Source organism: Lutra lutra, chromosome 4 (assembly GCF_902655055.1).
Source record: "Lutra lutra chromosome 4, mLutLut1.2, whole genome shotgun sequence".
Classification (NCBI taxonomy): domain Eukaryota; kingdom Metazoa; phylum Chordata; class Mammalia; order Carnivora; family Mustelidae; genus Lutra; species Lutra lutra.
In genome coordinates, this window is record NC_062281.1 from 146857261 (window position 1) to 146881049 (window position 23789).

Consider the following 23789-nt stretch of genomic DNA (forward strand, 5'->3'; position numbering starts at 1 on the left):
GAATTCTTCTCACTACTCAGCTATGAAATCCTGAAAACCCAATTAACTGCTCTGTCTCACAAGTGAATACAATCACTGTACCTGCTTGAAGAAAAGTGCAGATAAGAATTTTTGAGGTTTGCTAAAGTGACATTCATGTTTGATATTATAAACACAGGATGTTTCCATGTAGGGAAAATCCAAGTTGACAGAGTCCTCTCCTCCCATAAGCGAGTGGCATTACCATATACCCAAGCATTCAGTTAATTCCTCTCTCCTCACCCCTCCACTGAGCTGCTAGCTGAAGCATGTCAGTTTGATCTTCTATCTTTTCCATCTGACTCTCCTCTCCATTTCCGCTGCCACTACCTTGGTTTAGCTTCTCATTATTTCTTGCCTAGGCAACTGCTAATCTCCCCATCTCTGCTCTTGCCCTCTTCAGTCTATTTTCCACAGAGATAAAGGAATAATCTTCAAAAATAAAAATGTGGCGCTCCTGGGTGGCTCAGTCAGTTAAGCGTCTACTCTTGATTTTGGCTCAGGTCATGATCTCAGGGTCGTGAGATCGAGCCCTGCATGAGGCTCTGCACTGGGCATGGAGCCTTCTAAAGATTCTCTCTCTCTTCCTCTCCAGTGCCCACTCCCCCACCCCTCTGCTCACACGCATGCTCTCTCTCTCTCTCTCTAAAAAAATAAAAATTGGGCACCTGGGTGGCTCAGTCAGTTAAATGAATGACTCTTGATTTTAGCTCAGATCATGATCTCTGGGTCCCGGGATCCTGACACTCCATGCTCAGCACAAAGTCTGCTTGGGATTCTTTCTCCTTCTCGCTCTGCACCTCCCCCTCTCACACTCTCCCTCTCTCAAATAAATTAATCTTTAAAAAAATAAAAATAACAAAATTAATAAAAATTCTAAAAAATAAAAATAAAAATGCAATTACAATTTTTTCTCTGTTTGCAACACTTCAACAACACCAAATTGCCTTCAGGATCAAGTCTTAACTGCTTGGTAGAGCAATTCCCTCAGATCTGAGTCTAAACTCCTCCTGCTCTCCCCTTATGTACCACTGCCCACCCCTGTTTGCACCACACATTGTCCCAACAATACAGAACTACTGAAATCCAAGGACTGTGAAATGCTTTGATGTGCTTCCTGACATCCTACAAACCATTCCACCTACCAGAAATACTTTTTCCCTGTCCCAATGCCACTTCTCTCCATGTTTGCCACCAGAGTCAGATCCAATGTGTTCCCATTGGATGGAGAAGCCTTCCCTAGAAGCCTTCCCTGACTCCCCAAAGCTGACTCAGGAACTTTCTACTCTGTGATACTCCTAAATCCAAAAGAGGACTTCCACAGAGCATTTGTCATAATATAGTTTTCCTTACTGTCCTGTACCTCCAGAATAAATTAGGTCCTCCTCCTACATGTACCCACCGCACCCTACATTTTCTCTATTATAACACTTTTGACATTTTACAGAAATTATTTTAACTGTCTTTCCTACTAAAAATAAGCTTCACGAGAGCAAAGCTATGTTTGCTTATTTGCTGCTTTACTTCCAGGACCTAACTGTAGTGACTGCCATATGGAAGGTACTCAATAGTAGTTGAAATATTGAAGGACTGAAACTATTTGGTTTCTCTCTCTTCACTGGACTGTTAAGTACATCAAAGGCAAAGGACACATCCCATCATAGATGAATAAGAAAAACAGCACTTACTGAGTTCTTGCCGTGCTAGGAATGTTCTAGAAATCTTACTTATTAGAATTCATTTAACCTTCAAACCACCATGAAGGTACCATTATTATCCCTACTTTTAAGATGAGAAAACTAAGAGGAAAATTAACCAAGGCACACAGCTGATAAATGGCAGAGCCAGAATTTAAACCAGTTGGTTAAGTTCCAGAGTTTACGTTCTTAGCCTTTAAGTGATGCAGTTTCTCTATCTTCAGGTATTTGCCAAATGAATTAATATCGAAAGCAGGCAAACTGACAGAAGATATATTTATTGCCTTGCCAAAGTGTGCAAACTGAGTCCCTTACTTATCCCTTACTTATCACACTGGTTTATATTTCAGCACCTAGCTGATGAAGTTAGCACAGAATGTGTAGCATGGCTGTATGTACAAATCAAACATGCATTTTTTTGCCAAATTTTAATCTATATATGTGTTCTTGAGAATCCATTCATTTGGTGAGCTAATCTAACCTGTAACACCTTTGCATGAACAGTTACAAACACGTGACAGTAATTATGCCCAAACAGATGGGCACAATTTCCAAAGTCTCTGTGGTGTCTATAAAATGTAGTACATGAATATCTGTGTACATTCCCACAGGTCAAAGAGCTCAGAGTTCACATAAACTAAGGCAAGACGCAGGGGCATCACTGGGGGCAGAATGGTGGTTCAGCTGAAATGTAAGCTCTGTGAGAGATATATCAACCTAAAGGCGTGGGGAACTCTGGCCATGAAGCTGCTCCATAGGTAAAACCACAAATCCATGGAAGCAAATATAGCAAGCTCAGTGGAAATGCATGGAGGAAGAAATGTTACATAAAGAGGAGACAGAAGAAATGAATAAGAATAGTGGTCACATTTAATAAAATTGGCAGGGCATCTGTAAGAGCTATTTTTAAAAGAGGAACGTGAGACATATACCAAGGACTGTTCTGACATTCAACATTTATATGCTTTGCAGTATTATTCCAATGCAGAAAAACAGAAGTCAAGATATAAACAATGACTTAACTCCATGCACTCAAAATAAAGAACAATGTCTGGGTTTGGTTTTGTTTTGTTTAAATTCTGTACTATAAAACCCTAACTTTTAAAAGCATTAAGGAAATAGGAGTCTTTATAGCAGAATGGCAAAAAGATAGACCATATTTTATTTCAGATAAAAACTTGTGTCTAATAGATCGATGGAACAGGATAGAGAGTCCGGAAATAAACCCATGCTTACATGGCCAATTGACAAAAGAAGCACGAATATACAATAGGGAAAAGACAGTCTTTTCAATAAATGGTGTTGGGGAAACTGGACAGCTACATGCTGGGTGAATCTGGACTGTTTCCTTACACCACACACAAAATTAATTCAAAAGGGATTAAAGGCCTAAATGTGAGAACTGAAACCATAAAACTCCTAAAACACAGGCAGTAATCTCTTAGACATCAGCCTAACCAACATATTTATGGATATGTCTCCTCAGGCAAGGGAAACAAATGCAAAAATAAACTACTAGGACTATACCAGAATGAAAACTTTAGCACAGGGGCACCTGGGTGGCTCAGTGGGTCAAAGCCTCTGCCTTCGGCTCAGGTCATGGTCCCAGTGTCCTGGGATCAAGCCCCACATCGGGCTCTGTGCTCTGCGGGGAGCCTGCTTCCCCCTCTCTCTCTGTCTGTCTGCCTCTCTGCCTACTTGTGATCTCTGTCTGTCAAATAAATAAATAAATCTTAAAAAAAAAAAAAAAAGAAAACTTTAGCACAGCAAAGAAAACCATCGACAAAACAAAAGGCAATCTAGCAAATGGGAGGTGTTTGCAAATGATATATCTGATAAAGGGTTAATAGCCAGAATATATAAAGAACTTCTACAACTCAACACCAAAAAACAATCTGATTAAAAACTGGATAAAGGGGGCGCCTGGGTGGCTCAGTGGGTTAAGCCTCTGCCTTCGGCTCAGGTCAAGATCTCAGAGTCCTGGGATCGAGCCCCGCATCGGGCTATCTGCTCAGCGGGGAGCCTGCTTCCTCCTGTCTCTCTGCCTGCCTCTCTGCCTGCTTGTGATCTCTCTGTCAAATAAATAAAAATAAAATCTTTAAAAAAAAAAAAAACTGGATAAAGCTGCCTGGGTGGCTCAGTTGGTTAAATGCCAGACTAGATTTTAGTTCAGGTCATGATCTCAGGGTCATGAGATCAAGCCTCCCATGGGGCTCCATGCTGAGTGTGGAGCCTGCTTAAAATTCCCTCTCTTCCTCTCCCTCTGCCCTTTTCCACCCTAATTAAATTTTTAAAAATGGATAGAGGACCTGAACAGACATTCTCCCAAAGAACATATACAGGTGGCCAAGAGACACAGGAAAAGATGCTCAACATGGCTAATCATCAGGGCAATGCAAATCAAAACCACAATGACATATCATACACTAGAAAGAATGGCCAGTATCAAAAAGACAAGAAATGACAAGTGTTGGCAAGGATGTAGAGAAAAGGGAATCCTCAGACACTACTGGTGCAAATGTAAATCGGTACAACTACTATAGTATGGAGGTTCGTCAAAAATGAAAAATAAAAGTATCCTAAAGAAAACTGAAAAAACAGGGTGCCTGGGTGGCTCAGTTGGTTAGGTGACTGCCTTTGGCTCAGGTCATGATCCCAGAGTCCTGGGATCGAGTCCCACATCGGGCTCCCTGCTCCATGGAGAGTCTGCTTCTCCCTGTGACCTTATCTCATGTTCTCTCTCACTGTCTCTCTGTCAAAAAAATAAACAGAATCTTAAAAAAAAAAAAAAAAGAAAGAAAACTGAAAACAAACCAACCCTATGACCCCAGTAATCCTACTGCTGGGATTTACAACGGCCAAGATACAAAAGCAACTCATCTCCTGTCCATCAGGAGATAAATGGATAAAGAAATGTCACACACACACACACAGATGCACAAACACCGAAATATTACTCAGCCACAAAAAAGAATGAAATCTTGCCATTTTGCGACAACATGAATGAACCTAGAGGGCATTACGCTAACTGAAATAAATGAGACCCAGAAAGACAAATACCATATGATTTCACTTACATATGTGTAATCCAAAAAACAAACAGTCTTTCAAGTACAGAGAATTGGTGGTTGTCAGAGGGGAAGTAGGAAAAATCAGTGAAACAGGTGAAGGGGATTAAGAGGTACAAACTTCCAGTTACAAAATAAATAAGTCAAGGAAATGAAAAGCAGGGCATAATAATAATAATAATAAAAATAATACTGTAATAATGTTGTATGGAGACAGATGGTAACTACACATCATGGTGAGCACTGAGAAACATTTAGAATCGTCAAATCACTATGTTGCCCGTCTGAAACATAACATATGCCAACAACATATCAATAATTTAAAAATTATGTATAAATTACTTTACCTTTGATAATTTTGACACTTATTGTCAATTGAGTATATTAAAACATAAAGTTGGTATAATAAACTCATGAGAGGAAATACGGTTAAGTCACACTTTTTTTTTTTAAAGATTTTATTTATTTATTTGAGAGAGAGTGAGAGAGAGCATGAGCGAGGAGAAGGTCAGAGAGAGAAGCAGACTCCCTGTGGAGCTGGGAGCCCGATGCGGGACTCGATCCCGGGACTCCAGGATCATGACCTGAGCCGAAGGCAGTCGTCCAACCAACTGAGCCACCCAGGCGTCCCTAAGTCACACAGTCTTAATTCTATGTTTAATTACTCGAATTAATTCTGAAAGTTCTGTGCTGCTGTTTAGGTCATCACACCAAAATAATTACTCTCCTCTATGACCGGATTCCTTCACCAAAATGAAATGATTTCAAAAAATGGCTGGGAAAACAACTTCAAACAATTATGAAGTAAAAAGTGCTCTACAAATGAAAAGATCTCCTAACCATGAATTCAATGTTGTGGTGTACATTATCACAAAAGGAGGCTACTGAGCCTAACTTCACAAATACATATTTATAGGTGTGAGGAAGTATTTTTAAGATAATTTTAAAGGATCTACATTAATTTCTGGATAACATGAGGTAGATAGCTATGGAATATTTGATAAGAGAATTACTCCAACTCAACAATGGCTGACTAAGAGAAAGCAAAAAGTGGCAAATCTTTGTTTCTTCAAGAGTATACTCTTACATGTGACCGTTATTATTTGAACTGAAAAGTTATTATGTTAAAATCTAAATAAATTAACTAAGTGATAATTTCAAGATAAGATCTCAAGGAAATTACTAAGATGGAGAATACTGAAAAAAAAAAAAAAATCTCCTTAAAGGAGAGACCACCAACTCTTTCATCCTGGAGGTAAGCAGAGGAAAGAATTGGTACAAAGGTGAAGTTCATGCATACACATATACACACACACACACACACACACAACTTAAAAGAAAAAACAGTGATCTGCAGAAGCTGTGATGTACAGTTGGCATGAATTAAAAATTCCATAGTGAACATCGTCAATGAGGAAAGAGAATCCAAAGGTATTTTTTTTAAAGGAGAAAATATACATAGGAGAGAAAGACAAGGAAGACCGCTATTCAAACTATTGGTAGGATGGGTGTAGATTATATGTCAGGGGACAAGTTTTGAGCCCCAACTTGGTGCCAGCCTGGCTCTGTATAATTTCACAAGTTCACTTCTCTAAGTCAGTTTCCTCACTTGTAAAAGGAGAACACTGGATACATGACAGTTAGAATCTGTTTCCCCAACTCCAAAATCCTGTAACTAAATTTGACAGAGTATGTTGAGTCAAATTTGTCATTAATTTCTACCAAAACATTCAGAAAACCACTATAAAAAGTAGGGAATGATGGAAGTTAATTCAAAACACAGCACTGGTAATGAAAAAAGATGCACACTATGGTCACAAATATGGTATAATTTTAGTTAGTGATGTCTTTTAAGAACTCATTAAAAGGCAATGACTACACAAGATCTAACTTCCTGGGTATTCTACCATCGAAACAGAACATAAAGTATTTATGACATGTGCCTTTTTTTTTTTTAATACAATGAATCTTAAAACAACTTTTTTTTTCTTTTGCCATTTTTAGATTGCATCAAAAGACATGTCAGGGACTATTAGTTGAATTAAAATCACTAGAATAGTTCTGGTTTAAGATAGTGGAATGTAATTAATTATACTAAAAGAGCTTCTGATTTGACCAACAAGCTAAGTATTTACTTTTAGGAAAGAGAAATAAATGTATTTAGAGTGAATGCAAGGCAATAAATAAATGATTTCATGAATAATGAGCAAGCTACCTTATCAGAATCCAATCCCATTTTTAACTATTTTATAATACAGCCAAGTATTATACTAATCATACCCATTACCGCAACACCATCATCATGTTCAAAGTACCTACAAAATACATTCAGTGCACTCAAGATAGATTAAACTGATATGGTTCCTGGCTCCTTGTGTCTTATTACTTCCTAAATACTATTAGGCATTAAGAATAGATTTTTCCATGCATCATGTATAGAACTAAACAGTCCCTGAGCAGCACAGTAAGCATAGCACGTAAGGCAATTAAAAGTGCAATGGAAGAGAAGTGGACAGAGAAACTTGCTAAAAAATCAAAATATATTGTAAAAGGAAAAAAAAAATTCATCAGCCAACACATAATTTTACTCTGCATAGCTTGGTACTTTAAAAGTCTATTTTAAGCATCACAGTAATTTAAATGGTTCAAACAGGAGTCCCGAGGAAATCACTTCTTAAAGACTATTTTTTTCTCTTATCCCTTTCTAGTCTCTCACTAGATATTTTCCTTGGATATTAGATCTGTTGCTTGAATGTTTTATCTCTTGAAAATTTTTTGTCATGCTGTAATTGTTTCCCATTCACTCTTAGCCCAAGACGTTTTCTGGTTTTAATGGAAATAATACAAACATACCACACAATTCTTTACCTACAGGTCCCATCGTCTGGCTGAAATGTCCACTATGCAGACAACAGTACTCCAGTCACACCCTCTATCAAAACTACATTACTTGAAATATGGATATACTTCACACTATGGAACTTCACACTTAAAAATGGTTAAGATGGTCAATTTTATGTGTATTTTAAACAAAAAAAAATTTAAGTAGAAAAATAAATTTATAAATAATAAATATCATAATATCTTCTGGGGGGAGAAGGATAAACTATTTTAGTTGAAAGTTATTATGATGTAGAGAAAGTTATTATGATGTAGGGAAAGTATAGACACATAAAACTTGAAAAAACTTACCTAATGTTAGTTTTGGAATTTATTTTCATTTTCCAAACAAATCATTCTCAGCCTAAGCACTTATAAAATACTAGCCGAGACTTGGGTTTCTCATTGGTGAAGTAAGAACAATAGTATAGGTTTCACAGAGTCATATGAAGCATTAAATGACACAGGTCATGAAAAGTGCTTTCTAAGTCCGTAATGGTTACTTCATAAGTACCCTTACTGTTCTATGGTTCTCACTGTGAAGATGATGAGGGAGAAGAAATCAGCAGGAAATATGGGACTGAGGAGTTAACAGTCACCATTGAGTTTACTGTGTTTTAAACTCAGCTGAGTGTATGTAATATAAACCAACAGTGCTATTGGGGCACTTGGGTGGCTCAGTGGGTTAAGCCACTGCCTTCAGCTCGAGTCATGAACTCAGGGTCCTGGCATTGAACCCCACATCGGGCTCTCTGCTCAGCGGGGAGCCTGCTTCCCCCCTCCCTCTCTGCCTGCCTCTCCGCTTACTTGTGATCTCTCTCTCTGTCAAATAAATAATAAATAAATAAATAAAATCTTAAAGAAAAAAAAAAAACAACAGTGCTATCAACTATTAAACCATTGGTGAGCTTATGCTTACGTGGTAACATGTGAAAATGAAGACCTGACCCTGTAACTCTCCAGATACAAAGACTTCTGCATCAGAAGAGAAGTTCAGAGCAGCATGGCATCCTCAGCCCTCTTTCTCCCTTGGAGCAGACACTGAAAGACAGGAGCCCTCTCTGGGCTGGGAGGTTTGCTGACACACACACAGCTCTATCAAGGACATGGCATGCCCTGCACTCTGTAGAAAAATTCTGTTATTTCTCCTTGAATGGACAACCTATACTCTTTAGTATGCAGCATATAACATGCAGAATAAAATTTTACCAACTCTGAAACTGTACAGGAGAAAGGCCATGGAATCCTGCCGGGAAATCTAGGACACAACATGCCATTTGTACGCTCTGGCAGTGAAGAAAGTGGACAGGTCTCTAAAGAGCTTTGGAGGACTAAACTCAAGGAACCACAAGATTCAGAAATGATCTCCAGTAAATCTTCTGAAATTGTAATAAGTATTTTTCTCTGGAAAGACAATGGGAAATTTTTTGTTATTTATCATTGTGTTAAGCCACAGTTACGAAGAATCAGTGAAAATTTCTGAAGACTATATTTTCACACCACTGGAGCATAGACTTAGAAGCCCAGCTCCACTCCTGACTAACTGGGTGATCTTGAGGAAATTCTTAACCTCCTGTCATCAAGTTTCCTCAGCCATAAAATGAAGATGATTACAGGAGCTACCTCATGGGGTTGTGGGGATGATCAAATCAGCTTATGTATATATCAAAGCTGTAAGCAATTCCTGACTCGAGTAAGCAGTACATAACCCATAATTATGGGCTGTTATTATCATGTGAAATGGTAGCCCTGTTTTCCAAATAAAATAGGAGAACACAAATTTTCCCAAAGGATTTTTCATTAAAAGGAATAAAACTCAAAAGCTTAGATAGAGATACAGTTAACAGCCAATGGGAAAAAAAAAGAAGACGATGACGACGACTTGAAATAAGGACCAAGTAATCAATTTCAGGACATTCCTGTGCCTGGCATGTCCACTACCTGTTTTTCTACAAGGCATACTTCAGTTCCCTGTGAGACCCCTCTGAATCCTAAAAAGCAACCATCACAGAGGCTTAGTCTCACTTCCAGCACTGCTAAAACCATAATGTATCATACAGAGTTGTTCTCAAGTCTGTTTCCTTTAGTGTGTTCAACATATGTTAATTCATCCACTGACTCCCTACTCCCAAATGTATTTAAACTCCATGAGGACATGGAGTCTATGGTTTATTTTCTTCACTACCATATTCTCCGTGTGTCCAGAACAGTGCCTAACATAGACAATGCCCAATATACATTTGTCAAAGATCTTTAATGTCTCTTTTCATCTGTATATAGACCATACTAGTTCATATTAAAGGACCAGTAGCTTTTTTGGAAGGAGAGAATGAGTACAGGTATAGCCACTGTGCACTCTGATTCTATTTTTTAGAATCAATGAATCATCATTTTTCAGTAACTGATAACATGTTATTTTATGCCTAAGAAAGTGTGGGCATTTATATATATCTTTTATTTAGTCTTTACAACTTTATAAGGCAATTATTATTTCTATCTCAGACATGATTATTTTAGTAAATGGAGAATAAGAAAGACTAGCAAGCCTGTCAGAAGTCCTAGTAGGGAGGCACAGCCAGAACGAAAATCCTAGTCCTCTCTGACTTGTAAGTTAGTGCTGTTAACCGTCCTATATGCTCACAGTGCTGTATGGGTGAATGTCCTATCTGACTAAAGGAAAATATAAAATGAACAGCTGAAAGGGAAACCAGAGCCCTAGAAAATGGTATATAAAAATCAGGCAGCCAATCCCCTTTCATGCATCATTAACAAATTAGGCCTCCGGTACCAGAAGGAGGCAGCACCACTTCCTGGCCCTCGATGGGGAGAGCACCACCTCCTTGGATCACTGCCTGGCTCCAAATGACACCCACGAACAGGGCAGAGCAGTACAAATAACAGCCTTGGGAAAACAGGTTCTCAGGACCTGCTGGTGTTTCTGATTCAGTCTTTCTGCCCTACTGCAGGGAGAGCTATGACTGTCATCTACCAGCCTGGTTCTCGATGGTGACATCAGAATCAAGGGAGGACTTCCAAAACACACTCACACCCAGAGAGGTAGGGGAAACCTGGTGATGAAACAGCTCTGGAGAATGAGTTTCTTCTTTAGACCAACATTTGTTTTTCTTGACAGTTATTTTTCTGTTTTTAATTACATGGGAGACAGATACACAGCTAGACTGATATCCGCTAACTTCCTGGAATATGTTCAGCATTTCACAAGAGAGATGTAAATGCCAGGTTTTGCAGTAAATCTGAGCGTCTTTAAGCCTCTATTTCAGTTTTCTGTGGCTGTTTCATAAACACTAATATTTGCAGTGAAATACTCAAGAAAGGTAATAAAACAGATATACCATTTTCAGGATCTACCCCTCCTCAGCAGAAACAGTCCTTAAGAAATATTTGTTAAAAGGGGAGTCACCCTATGAGAAAGCACCAACCCGCTGATAAGCATTTGTGGCCGGCTTTCTATTCTCTCTCTCTCCATTAGAAACAATGGGGTTTGTTTTTTATTTTTTTGTGTGGGTTGTTTTTTTGTTTTGTTTTGTTTGGGGTTTTTGTTTGTTTGTTTGTTTGTTTGTTTTCTTTTTTTTTTTTTTTGCCAAATTCGTATTCCAGAAGAGCCATGAAATTCCCACAAAGTTCAACATCAGGCCTGACTTAAGATCTTTGGGCCTCCTACTAACTTCATCCCCCTGCAGCTGCCTCGCCAAGGCAAGCTTTTGATCTGTACTATGTGGATTTCAAGCTGATACACACACCGCCTCTTTGATCTCTTATTAAGTGGCTTCTGGTCTCCTGATGCCTTTAGTCTTGCTGAACTGTGGTTTTTGGAAATCAGTCATCATCCTGAGCACACTACAAACTCCACACACCAGGAGTGGGCTCCCTTCATTCACCCACTTTGCAGGCTTGAAAAGTAATCTTTAAGCCATAAGAGAAATCCCCCACTAGCCACAATCAATCCAGTCCACGAACATACTACTAAGAATTATTTTTGAAATGAAGCAGCTTAAAATGATTTAAAGGATACAGAATTTTCCCATAGAGGGAAAGGAAGCAAATCCTCTGTGAAAAGAAATCTTCACCCCAGTTGGCATTGAAGCTTACAGTACTTCGATATTAATAAAAATAAATGTGGATAGGAATCAGGGATGGGCACTGAATAGCCTTTACCAGTCCCAAGTTCCACGAAGCTAAGGTGACCTTTAAATGCAGATGTGTGGTTTGTTCAACAGCAAGCTATATATTTGTAAGAACATGGACACTGCCATTAGTAGAGATTGACATCATTTTTCTTACTCTTACTGTATTAATCCTACATGGGTGAAATGAACCCAAAGAACTCCTTTTAAAAAAGGAGGGGATGCCTGGGTGGCTCAGTGGGTTAATTGGCTGTCTTCAGCTCAGGTCATGATTCCATGGTCCTAGGATAGAGCCCCGCATCGGGATCCCTGCTCGGTGGGGAGCCTGCTCTCCCGCTCCCTCTGCTGCTGCCCTGCTTGTGCTCTCTCTCTCTCTCTAACAAATAAATAAATAAAATCTTCTGGGGTCGGGGGGGACAAAAACAACAACAAAGTAAAAAACCAGCCCAGATACTGGTGTCCATGCTAATGAACATGAAAATGTACATAGAGTAACCCGCAACACATGATTGTCCTCCGTGTCTTAGATTCTGGAAATAGTATAGGTTTGTATTTGATGTTCTAATATTACTACTATATGCTAAAAAAATTATGTTAATACCTAACTATCTGTGTATCTTAGATTCTATAAATGAATCGGCTAACAGGAACATAACGATATTAGGCTTCCACAAGTTAGTAAACACTGTGTACTGGCAGTAGCATCCATCAAAACTAGCAAAAATTAAAACCCTCAATTTCTTCCATTTATAAACTCAATTTTCTGATAACCAAGATTAAAACTGGCAGAAGAAATAGGAATAGAGTTTTGGGGACTAAAAGCATTATCTGAATATAAACCATTTATGCCCTCTTAGTTACAAAGCTCAATAAATTAATTACTGCCAATATAAAGCTGAAACAAAGGGATAGTTATATAGTGCTATCACTTAATCTGTCCATATTATGGAAAACCATTAGCAAGTTCATGAATTAGGTACCTGCTTACACACTGTTTTTCAAGAGAATTATCTAATTAAAGAAATGGCACTACGTAAGAAGGCATCAATTTTAAATATACAAGTCTCACAAATGTTATACTTAAGCAAACTGGTAAAAATGTACCAAAATTTAAAAGACATGTGATAAGCAATTCTAGGAACTCATCACAAGGATTATTTCCACCTTTTTACAAAAGAGTAGGACAAAGATCTCCCAGTACAGCTTCATATGAAATACCCACTAACTGGGTACAAGAGATTGGTTAAATAAATTATCGTACATCAACAATAATATACTATGCAGTTAGGGCGCCTGGGTGGCTCAGTTGGTTAAGCAACTGCCTTTGGCTCAGGTCATGATCCTGGAGTCCCGGGATCGAGTCCCACATCGGGCTCCTTGCTCTGCGGGGAGTCTGCTTCTCTTGCTGACCTCTCTACTCTCATGCTCTCTCTCTCTCTCAAATAAGTAAATAAAATCTTTAAATATATATATATATATATATATATATATATATATACTATGCAGTTATTAAAATGAGTTACTATTAAAAAGAATAGAATAGCTCTATAAATACCAAAATTAAAGAACATATAATTGAGATAAAAGTAAGGTGTTTAAGTATGTATGACATAATCCATTTATGTGTAAAAAATTTTAAAAAACCATTAAGCAACAAAAAAATATTACTTTTGTAACTGTGCATGTATAATATCTGAGAGGACATACAAAAAGAAAAAACAGGAGTTTTTATCTAGGAGAAGTGAAGGACTATGGTTAGAGGTAGATTTACTTTTCACAGGATAAATTTATGTACTTTTGAATTTTTATGCATATATATGTATTACTTATTTTAGATTTATTTTTATTTTTATTTTTTTTTAGAGAAGGAAAGAGAGAGAGAATCTCAAGCAGGCTCCACACCCAGTGCAGAGCCCAACGTGGGCTTGATCTCACAACCCTGAGATCATGACCTGAGGCAAAATCAAGAGTTGGACACTTACCCAACTGAACCACCCAGGTGCCCTTTACTATGTATTTTACAAACGTTTGTAGGAGTGCTTCTCTGGCTCAGTCAGTGGAACATGTGCCTCTTGAGCTCGGGGTTAGTGAATTCTAGCTCCCTGCTGGAAGTAGAGATTACTTAAAAATAAAACCTTAGGAAAAAAAAAAAGACATATATACATAAATTTCTAATGAGCAGAGAAAGTCATTCTTCTGCACATATGATAAGAAAAAAGTCAATTTTTAAATCCACATATATAGGGGCGCCTGGGTGGCTCAGTGGGTTAAAGCCTCTGCCTTCGGCTCAGGTCATGATCCCAGGGTCCTGGGATCGAGCCCTGCATCGGGCTCTCTGCTCAGCAGGGAGCCTGACTCCCCCTCTCTCTCTGCCTGCCTCTCTGCCTACTTGTGACCTCTGTCTGTCAAATAAATAATAAAATCTTAAAAAAAAAACCCACATACATAAAATCTACACAATCTATTCCTACAACTTTTTAGATGTTTTTAAAAGTGTTTATTTAATGGAATTAGGAAGGAGTCCAGCAAAAACTGCACACTAAGTTTTTCTCAGAAATAGTAAGGCATACCATATCCAAGACTTAGCAATACTACAATCTTTTATATCATACTATTTGGGCTTTATAACCCATTTTTCTGTTAAGAAAAATAAATCGTGGAGCAAGATAGCAGAGGAGTAGGAGACCTAAATATCATCAGGTCCCAGGAGTTTAGCTGGATAGTTATCAAACCATTCTGAAGAGCTACAAGAAAAATAAATTGCTGTTTTGCTTTTTTTTTAATGGGGAGGAATATTTTCACTATTGTTCTTAGTGAGTCTTCATTCGTCTTTGGTCTTTCAAACAATTTTTAAAAAATATTACTAACAGTATTTATGTATGAATCACGTCTCAATGGCTACACTATAATGCTTTCTAATTTTTATCTATCTTGGTGTCAGAGATAAACTCAAAAGTCTTTTAAAAATATCTGCTTCGGCAAAAATTGAGTCTGTCTATATCAGGAGGGGAGAAATGAGAATGGGGATGTTGGAGGGAAGAGAATTATTGGTTAATAAATTTTACCTTCTAAATCACTAAAATTCAAAAGTATGAAGAATGGCAATATCATGGCTAATGTTCAAAAACTGGCTAATGTCAAACATTTCCAGTGAATTATAATGAGGGGTTATTCAAAGTTCAACATAAATCAAAACACCAGAAAATATCCACTTGCCATGTTTAATATATAAGGTCAACCCAAGGTGAAATCCAGACAATTCTAAATTTATTTCAAGCTTTTTGGTTGAAATTAAAAATCAAAGACTCACACTACCTAATAATTGCTTCATTATTGAACACTAGCCCACAACAAATTAGTTGCATTAATTTAGGATTCTTAAATTTGTAATTATTTTCATTTGAAGCAATAAATAAACACTAGCTCTTACACAATGCATCTGAACACACTATGTTAATCTTTAATATTTACTAAATTTTAACATAAGCATTAAAAATGAGAAAACTATCTAGCAGCTTGTGCTTAAGATACGGAATTTTTTTTACAAGCTGGAAAAACAGGAAGATCTGCTGTAATAAATTTAGTACAAAAATCTTCTGTAATAAAATGCACTCACGAGGAAAGGAGCAACATAATATGGTAGTTAAAAGCACAGATTCTGGGAGCTGACTGCTTGATTTCAAATTGTAGTTCTGCCAGATACTAGCTGTGTGAACTTGGACTAGTTATATAACATCTCTGTATTTCACGTTCCTCACCTCAAAAATGAGAATAATAATAATAGTACCTGCTCCACAGGCTTCTTGTGAAGGATACATAAAACAATCAGAACAGTGGCCAGCAAACTGTAAACACTCAATAAATGTTATTATGCTATTAGTATTGAATTCGTATGTTTTAGTGTTAATATTAGGATTAGTATTAGTAATATTCCATGGAATAAAGACATTTATACATAATCAAGACAACAAGAACTAAAGCACAATATGAAAACCACACCTAGAAATTGGCAAGAAATTATACCATAAAAAGTTATAACCAAATTTCTGAAGTCATGTATTGCTTAGAAACAGATTACATAGTTAAGCCATAATAATCATGTTCTTGATAAATTATGCACATCGCTGTTTTCCATGACACTGTCCTGTAAGGTATGACATTATAGTGACCAATGAGCCTTCTATATATTTTTTTTTAAAGATTTATTTATTTATTTGACAGACAGAGATCACAAGTGGACAGAGAGGCAGGCAGAGAGGGGTTGGGGGAAGCAGGCTCCCCGCTGAGCAGAGAGCCCGATGTGATCCCAGGACCCTGGGATCATGACCTAAGCTGAAGGCAGAGGCTTTAACCCACTGAGCCATCCAGGTGCCCCCAATGAGCCTTCTAATACAGCACACATATAGGGCAGGATATTAACGAGCCACTACATGGAGCAGTACCTAGAAATATTTGTGACTAATAAATATTCTATCTTCATTCAAATCAGAGCCAATAATGCGATGATCACCTTATCCTAAAATCTAATGAGGTGGCTTACCACCTGAATCATATTTACTGTAACACAAAAACTGCATAAACCATAGTTTACTAGGTTATAGTAAATATGACTCCCTGCTGCTTTCTCCTTTTCCTTTGCCCCAATCTATTTTAAATGCCTTTCATGAAAATGAATTTTCAGTTTGCTCTTTGCTCTTTGAATTTTCAGACTTTCGCCTGTCTCACCACTCCACAGTTCCATGGCCAATTCAAGATCCTTTATCTGCTCGCTCATCTTTCCCTAAGGTTCAGTTCAATTTATGTGAAAAGCAAACTGCCTGCCCATAATCCAAAACTGCATAATTCACCTATGGTTTATCAGGAGTTGGCTCCATTTTAGAATGTAATTTTACAATTAAATTTAGATTTCACTAAGCAAAAGTATCTACTTACTAATTTTCTGGATCTAACCGGATAGCTGAGAATTAATAGTGTTCAAATATATTGTAGTATGGCTATAACTTCAAGGACAATATCCAGACTTCTGTAGTTTATTTTCTAAATTGGATGATTATCAATATTCACACACCCATAATAATGTAAACATTTCCCATTTTTTACACATTAACTTAATTAATCTAAAACAATCCTTTGAGCTAGACATTATCCCCATTTTATAGATGAAGAAATTGCATAAACACCAATGAAACAGATGCTGTATATAATTTTGTCAGGTTCTTGAGGAAGTTCTACTAATCTAGAGAAAAATGAGTTAGTGAGAAATTAATATTGCTAAGTAAATTTTCAGTCTCTTCAATACTGCTAATGCAGCCCTTTACAACCTGGAAGCTCTCCCACTCTCCTAAAACTTTCTCCCTGTGGCCAAAATGTTTCTAGAGTATTCTTACTCTAAATGTGCTAAGGGGGAGAAAGGGGATGTGGGTGGATCTGCACTGGCCCTCTTCAGCTACCTAATAAATTCATACAGGATGCATCAAATATAGTAATAGCCAGGAACATGGCCTTTCACGACTTTTGCTAAATCTTCACCTGCCCTTGCAAAAAAAAAAATTTTGAACTTTAGAATTTATTACCTAATTACAACAAGGGACAATATAACCAATTAATTAACTTGCCCAAAACCAAATTTTAAATTATGTTTATGTGTCATCTAAATGTCACAGTGTTCAACAGTTCTACATGCCACTGACAAATGGTGAAAATGTGAATACAATTATAAGTAAATGTACTTAAGACTGACTAAAGAAAAAAATTCAGTTTAAGATTGAATGTTTCTTCTTCCAAGGTTTAGCTATAGAAGTAAATAAATTGAGTGCTTTAATATGAATCAAAGTAGCATTTCAGAAATCAAATATTTTTCTATCAGTCCTCTGAGAAGCACAAAGGCAAAATTACTTTATATAATTTGTGTAGAAATAGTATATGTAATGATCATTATGAGGAAGATAAGGAGTAGGGGGGAGAAACCTAGAATTTTATAAAAAAATAAAATTTTAAAAAACCAAAGTATGCCTCAAGGCATACCTGTAGGAGTACAATGAAGAAAAAAATTTTCTATATTTAGAACTATGTTTGTTTGTTTTTTTTTAAGTATAAAGCTTAGAACTGATAAAAGAATTCTTCTGTTAACTAGAGGTTAATTTAAACTCTTAAGGACTCTCAACTTTTTCTTTCTCTCCTTTACTGAAGTTTGTTTTTGTTTTTATTTCTAAAGTACTTCACTGCTTTAACACGGGAAATATTCAAAATATAAAACTTGCACATAATGTCATTCAAGAGGGTAAGAGCAACCATTATATTATATAAGAATGCAAATATAGATGGGGGAGGGGGAAAAAAGAATGCAAATATAGATAGATTCTAATCATAATGGAAATGTAGCTCAATATCTAATACTTCATATGAAAAGAGTTTTCTAAACTAAATCCTATAATCAAAATGGTTAAAAAAAAACCTCATTGAATGCGTTCATTCACTTCCAGTTAATTTTAGCTGACCTAAACTTTATTCAATCATTCTGCAAATACTTATTTATCATTTATCATGTGGTAGATAATGAGGGTACATTGGGGAAGAAAAATTGAGATGGTACCTACAACTTGTTTTATATGCCCTTATATTTTTTAATAGTTTTTTTAATTTTTAATTTTTTAAAATAGTTTCAGTGGTAGAGCTCAGTGATTCATTAGTCTTATATAATAATCAGTGCTCATTACATCATGTGACCTCCTTAATGTCCATCACCCAGTTACCCCATCCCCCTATATGCCCTTATATTAATCAATATAGAAACTTCTGGAATCTTACAGGATTGGTACTTCTTAAAAGTATATCCCCAAATACGCATTATTTACAATCAGCAAATCATAATTCAGTAATATTTCCAAAGAAAAGTTCTAATAACACAGAGTTATCTGGCACAGAAATATGCCAGCAAAAATGAACAATCTATTTCAGTAATCTTAAATCATACTACCTAAATATGGAATTTAATGTTCTTACATAATGGTCAAAGTATTTTTCTTTTAATCTGTTCCCGAATGCCTTATTATATTAAAAAATTGATTTTTATACCACTTGGCATTTTATGTGCTTTGATAGAGTACATTTTGCTTTATTAAACCACAATGTGTTTAGGCAGCACTAAAGTATTAAAATATGCATCTTAAAAGTGAAGAGGTTTTTTGCCAAGTTTTAAATTCCCCATAATAATCAGAAGGTCTAAAAATACTGTAAACCAGTAAACTGATACAACATACAGATGTCCTATTGTGATCTTTCAAACACAACCCCCCAAATGCATTAGAGACATTAGCTGTAATTGGTGTACACATAAATACATAAATAGTATGTGGTCTGTGTTAAATATAAATATATAATTTCATAAAGAACATTTCTACTTAATCAAGCTCATTGAGATCAACCAATGAGCAAAACAATAAAAACCTTCGTGTGAAGGGGAGAGAGAAGAGTAAGAGTTGGGAACTACTCTAATGAGGATGGGTTTCTTTCTGGGGTAATGAAAGGGTTCTAAAATTAGACTGTGGTGATGGTTGCACAACTCCAAATATACTAAAAACAACCAAACAGCATGCTTGGGACATGCATGAATTTTATGAATTTTATCATATGTGAAATATATCTCAATAAAAATGGGAGGGACAATCCCTCCATTAAAAAAAAAAAAAAAAAAAAACCTCTTCAAACTCCAGTCTCTAAAAGCATCCATGGGCATAAAACTATTGCTTCCCTCCCTGTTCAATTATTGTATCACCCCCCCACACACTTTATTCACTAGGAAAGCTACCAAATGCAAAGGTAACAATGTAAATTATAACACCTGTCTCTGGGTGGTAAAATTAGATATCAAATCATTCTGTTTTCCCTAGTGGGTGCCTTAAATAATTACTACTTCACATACCTTTAAAACAAATCTCTCCAAAAACTCAATATAGATTCTTATACCTGGTAATCCAGGATGCTGAATCCCAAGCCTTTATGATCTTTTACCAGTTCAACAATCTTGACTTCAGGAGACCATAGTGCTAATTCCCCATCATCATCTTCTTCAGTACCAACTTCTACACTGTGGTCAGCCTGAAACACCAAAGAAGATAAATGCTTCAAAACATTGTCCTTTCAATTCTGGAAAGAATTAACATCTCAGGAATCTCACAGCTTCTTCTGCAACTAGGAATTCTTTGGCATGCATACTTTATCTTTTTAATCTTTTCAGAAGGGCATGCACTGGGGCACACACACTCTAGTATAAGACCTTCATGAAAATTCAAGTACTTCAAAATGCAGACTGTTCATACAGTTTGGATTTTTTAAAATGTAAAGTACTTGTTTCGTTCAAAATATTAACACTGACCTCTTATACTTCAATGAGTCCCATTAGAAGCATAAAAGGAAAAATATGCAATTTAAGAAAAAAAATGAAAAAAATCATACAAAGTCAAAGCTTGTAAGATATTTAAGTAGCAATACCTGAATTTATAATTACAGTGAAAGAAAGATGCCAACAGAGAGAGAGGATAGGACAAGACACAAAAGAAACCACTTCTGTTGGCTCCTAGAAGTTTTCAAGAAAAAGTTCACTAGAAAAATAAAGTGGAAAAAATCTAAGTCCTTGGGAATCGTCTAAGTCTAAAAACTGCTTAAAAAAAAAAAAAAAATCACCGAGTTGAAATAACGAAAATCTCATCTTGGAGGATGTAAGTTAGGAAAACTATCCAATAGTCCTTGGTTATTTTCCTTGACTTCATACCTCCAAACCCCCATTCTAGGCTCCCCACTCCTTTCAGGGAGAGTCACTGCTATGGGGAATTCTAGGAAGCTAAATGACAGGGAGTCAATGAGTTGCCTACACAGAAGAAGAGCTGCTTCAACCTTCAGTTTTTAGTACTACTTATTGTGTGTTCATATGATTAATTGTCCTCAAAATACTGTGAACTTCTATCTGAAGCACAAAGATTATCTTCGTTTTCTTTGCAGCCCTAGCAACTAACAAAATGACAGGATAGAATGGAAACCCTGTGTGGGCTACCATGGGGTTTACCAATAGCTATCCACTCAGCCCACAATAGATCCTGGCTCAGAGTCGGCGCTTGATACATATTTGTCCAAAACATTAACAAATCATCCATCTTTGACTGCATATCCCATGGGAATTTTTTTTCTTTAAAGATCTTATTTGTTTGAGAGAGAGCAGGAACGAGAGAGAGAACACAAGCAGGGGGAGGGGCAGAGGCAGAGGGAGAAGCAGACAGACCACTAAGCAGGGAGCCGAACATGGGACCCGATCCCAGGACCCTGAGATCATGACCTGAGCCAAAGGCAGATGTTTACCCAACTGAGCCACCCAGGCGCACCGCTTAGAACTTTTAAAATAAAATTACAGGGCGACTGGGTGGCTCAGTGGGTTAAGCCACTGCCTTCGGCTCAGGTCATGATCTCGGAGTCCTGGGATCGAGTCCCGCATCGGGCTCTCTGCTCAGCAGGGAGCCTGCTTCCTCCTGTCTCTCTGCCTGACTCTCTGCCTGCTTGTGATCTCTGTCAAATAAATAAATAAAATCTTTAAAAAAATAAAAAATAAAAAATAAAAAATAAATAAATAAATAAAATAAAATTACAGGCTAAATAATAATTTTTACAAGTAGCCTTCTTAAAAGTCTGGGTGCTTTCAGTAAATAAAATCAAAGTGCATCATTCCTAGGAACTTAATTTTGAGTGACCTGCATAAGAAAATCCATTTAATGAAATCAAAAGGAGGGACCCTTCTAATATGGAAGAGTAAAGCACCATAGCTAGTACAAAAACATTTTTAAAATTAGGGTTGGTCCAGATCTCAAAACTGTCCCCACAGGACATGGAAAGTCAATACTCAATCCATGGTGGATTGAGTCTAAACGTGGTAACAATTTCTGGGTTCTTGAATTACAAAACTTGAAATTAGTGGGATGTTCTGGATCAATAACCTTTGTATATATCAGCCTGATGTGAGGACATGATATTCATAAAGAAAACATTATACCTTCCAATAAAAAGTAAAGTTCCTATAGCTAATACAATATGATTGATGTTTTACTGGGGCATTTTAATACCCTCATTGAGTAATGAGCATTAGAATTCTGGCTGAGCTGCCTAACTAGATAAGGTTTAAGAACCTAAGATGAAACGGGGATAAATGGGGAAAAAAAAGAAAGAAAAGAAAAGAAAGCCAGGATTTTAAGAAACTGCACATACTTATAAAACAAAAGTTTATAGAAATTTCAATGCATCCAAGGTATATATATATTATACTCCAACCTAAGATATATCATTTTGATACAATCAATTGTGCATAACTCCTGTATTTACAAAATGGAAAGCAATCAACTAATGGGCAGCAAGGTTGACATTTAGAATAATTCAAAGCTGTTGTTTACCCATTGTGGTAAAGGATGACTGATGGGAGCATTGAGTCAGCAAGCTGGGTGATTTACACACCCTGTAAGATTAGATTAAAGGTATTTTTATCAATCTTTAGAGGTAAGCCCTCATCCACACTGAATTTTAGTAAAGGTACTAAGAATCACAAAAGTGATATTCAAGATCATTCCTTGAAATATGTTTTACTGAAGATAAACATTAAGGAAAAAAAAAAAAAGATTCTCAATCAATAAAGGACTAAACAATTCCTATACACCCAGTATAGAATAAAAACACTGTGAGAGACAAAATAATTTTAAGATATGACTCTGCTCACAGGGGTGAGTTTTCTTGCAAAAGCAAGCTTAATACACATGAAAGTATCTGTGACCCTGAGACAGGGTCTTATATATTTCAGGTGATCAGGAAACAAAGACAGCTGGACTGGAAGAGTCAAGAGCCATAGGAGACCTCTCCTGAGCACTTCTCATTGGCAAGGCACTGCACTAACAGCTGGGCACGTATTACTTCATTTCCTTCTCGTACAAACTGAGGAGGGCAGGAAGAACTATAAGTATCCCCAATTTTCAAAGAAAGAATATGGAGCCTGGGTGGCTCATTGGGTTAAGCCTCTGCCTTCAGCTCAGGTCATGATCTCAGGGTCCTGGGATTGAACCCTGCATTGGGCTCCCTGCTCAGCGGGGAGCCTTCTTCCCCCTCTCTCTGTGCCTGCCTCCCTGCCTACTTGTGATCTCTCTGTGTCAACTAAATAAATAAAATCTTAAAAAGAAAAAAAAAGAAAGAAAGAATATGAACAGAAAGTCAAGTTATTTGCTCATTTGCTCAAAGATTCACAATCATTAAGTGGTAGAGGCACGATTATCTTGAAACTCAGACTACAGGCAAGGAAACAGAAGGCTCTGTGCATCTAAACTGGTGTTAATGGGGTGCCTGGGTGGCTCAGTTGGTTAAGAGTCTGCCTTCAGCTCAGGTCATGATCCCAGGGTCCTGGGATTGAGCCCCAGATCGGGATCCTTGCTCAGCGGGGAGTCTGCTTCTCCCTTTTCCCTCTGCTGCTTCCCCTGCTTGTACTCTGTTAAATAAATAAAATCTTAAAAAAAAAAAAATAAAGAAATAAACTTAACTGGTATTAAGGAATTATAATCCGTAAGGGTCTGGAAAGGGGGTGTGGGGTAGGGCAAGGAAGCGGCATAAAAGATGAGGTTCAATTGACATAAGATGGCAAAGCTTTTGTGAGATTAAGAGTCACTTATAGAAAAAAAAAAGATGGCAAAGCACATGCTTAAAACTGTTTACATAATCACAATATTCTTTAAAAAAAAAAAAAAAAAGAAGAAGAAGTGTACCAAGAGCACAGAAAATGTTATTTTATTCTCTGACCTTCTGAAGGCTTTTACAGCAATTTTTACTCACTTCGAAATTGGTCATAGATCTTCATATTTCTAAGGTTCTGAAAAAGGGAAGTCCATTAGATATTCAACACTCACCAACATCTTAAACTTAAGGTGAACTGAGTTGAACTGGGAGCCTAAAGTAATGAGCCCAGG

At 36.9% G+C, this 23789-nt stretch overlaps 1 protein-coding gene across 5 annotated transcripts in view; it reads right to left on the reverse strand.

The window, feature by feature from the left end:
- Positions 1 to 23789, reverse strand: part of PATJ (PATJ crumbs cell polarity complex component) — a 373314-nt gene that overhangs the window by 277381 nt on the left and 72144 nt on the right. For all 5 annotated transcript variants that reach the window (XM_047724601.1, XM_047724598.1, XM_047724600.1 and 2 more), the window contains exon 17: positions 19774 to 19905. In XM_047724601.1, coding sequence (XP_047580557.1) covers positions 19774 to 19905 — 132 coding nt within the window. The remainder of the gene's footprint in view (positions 1 to 19773; positions 19906 to 23789) is intronic.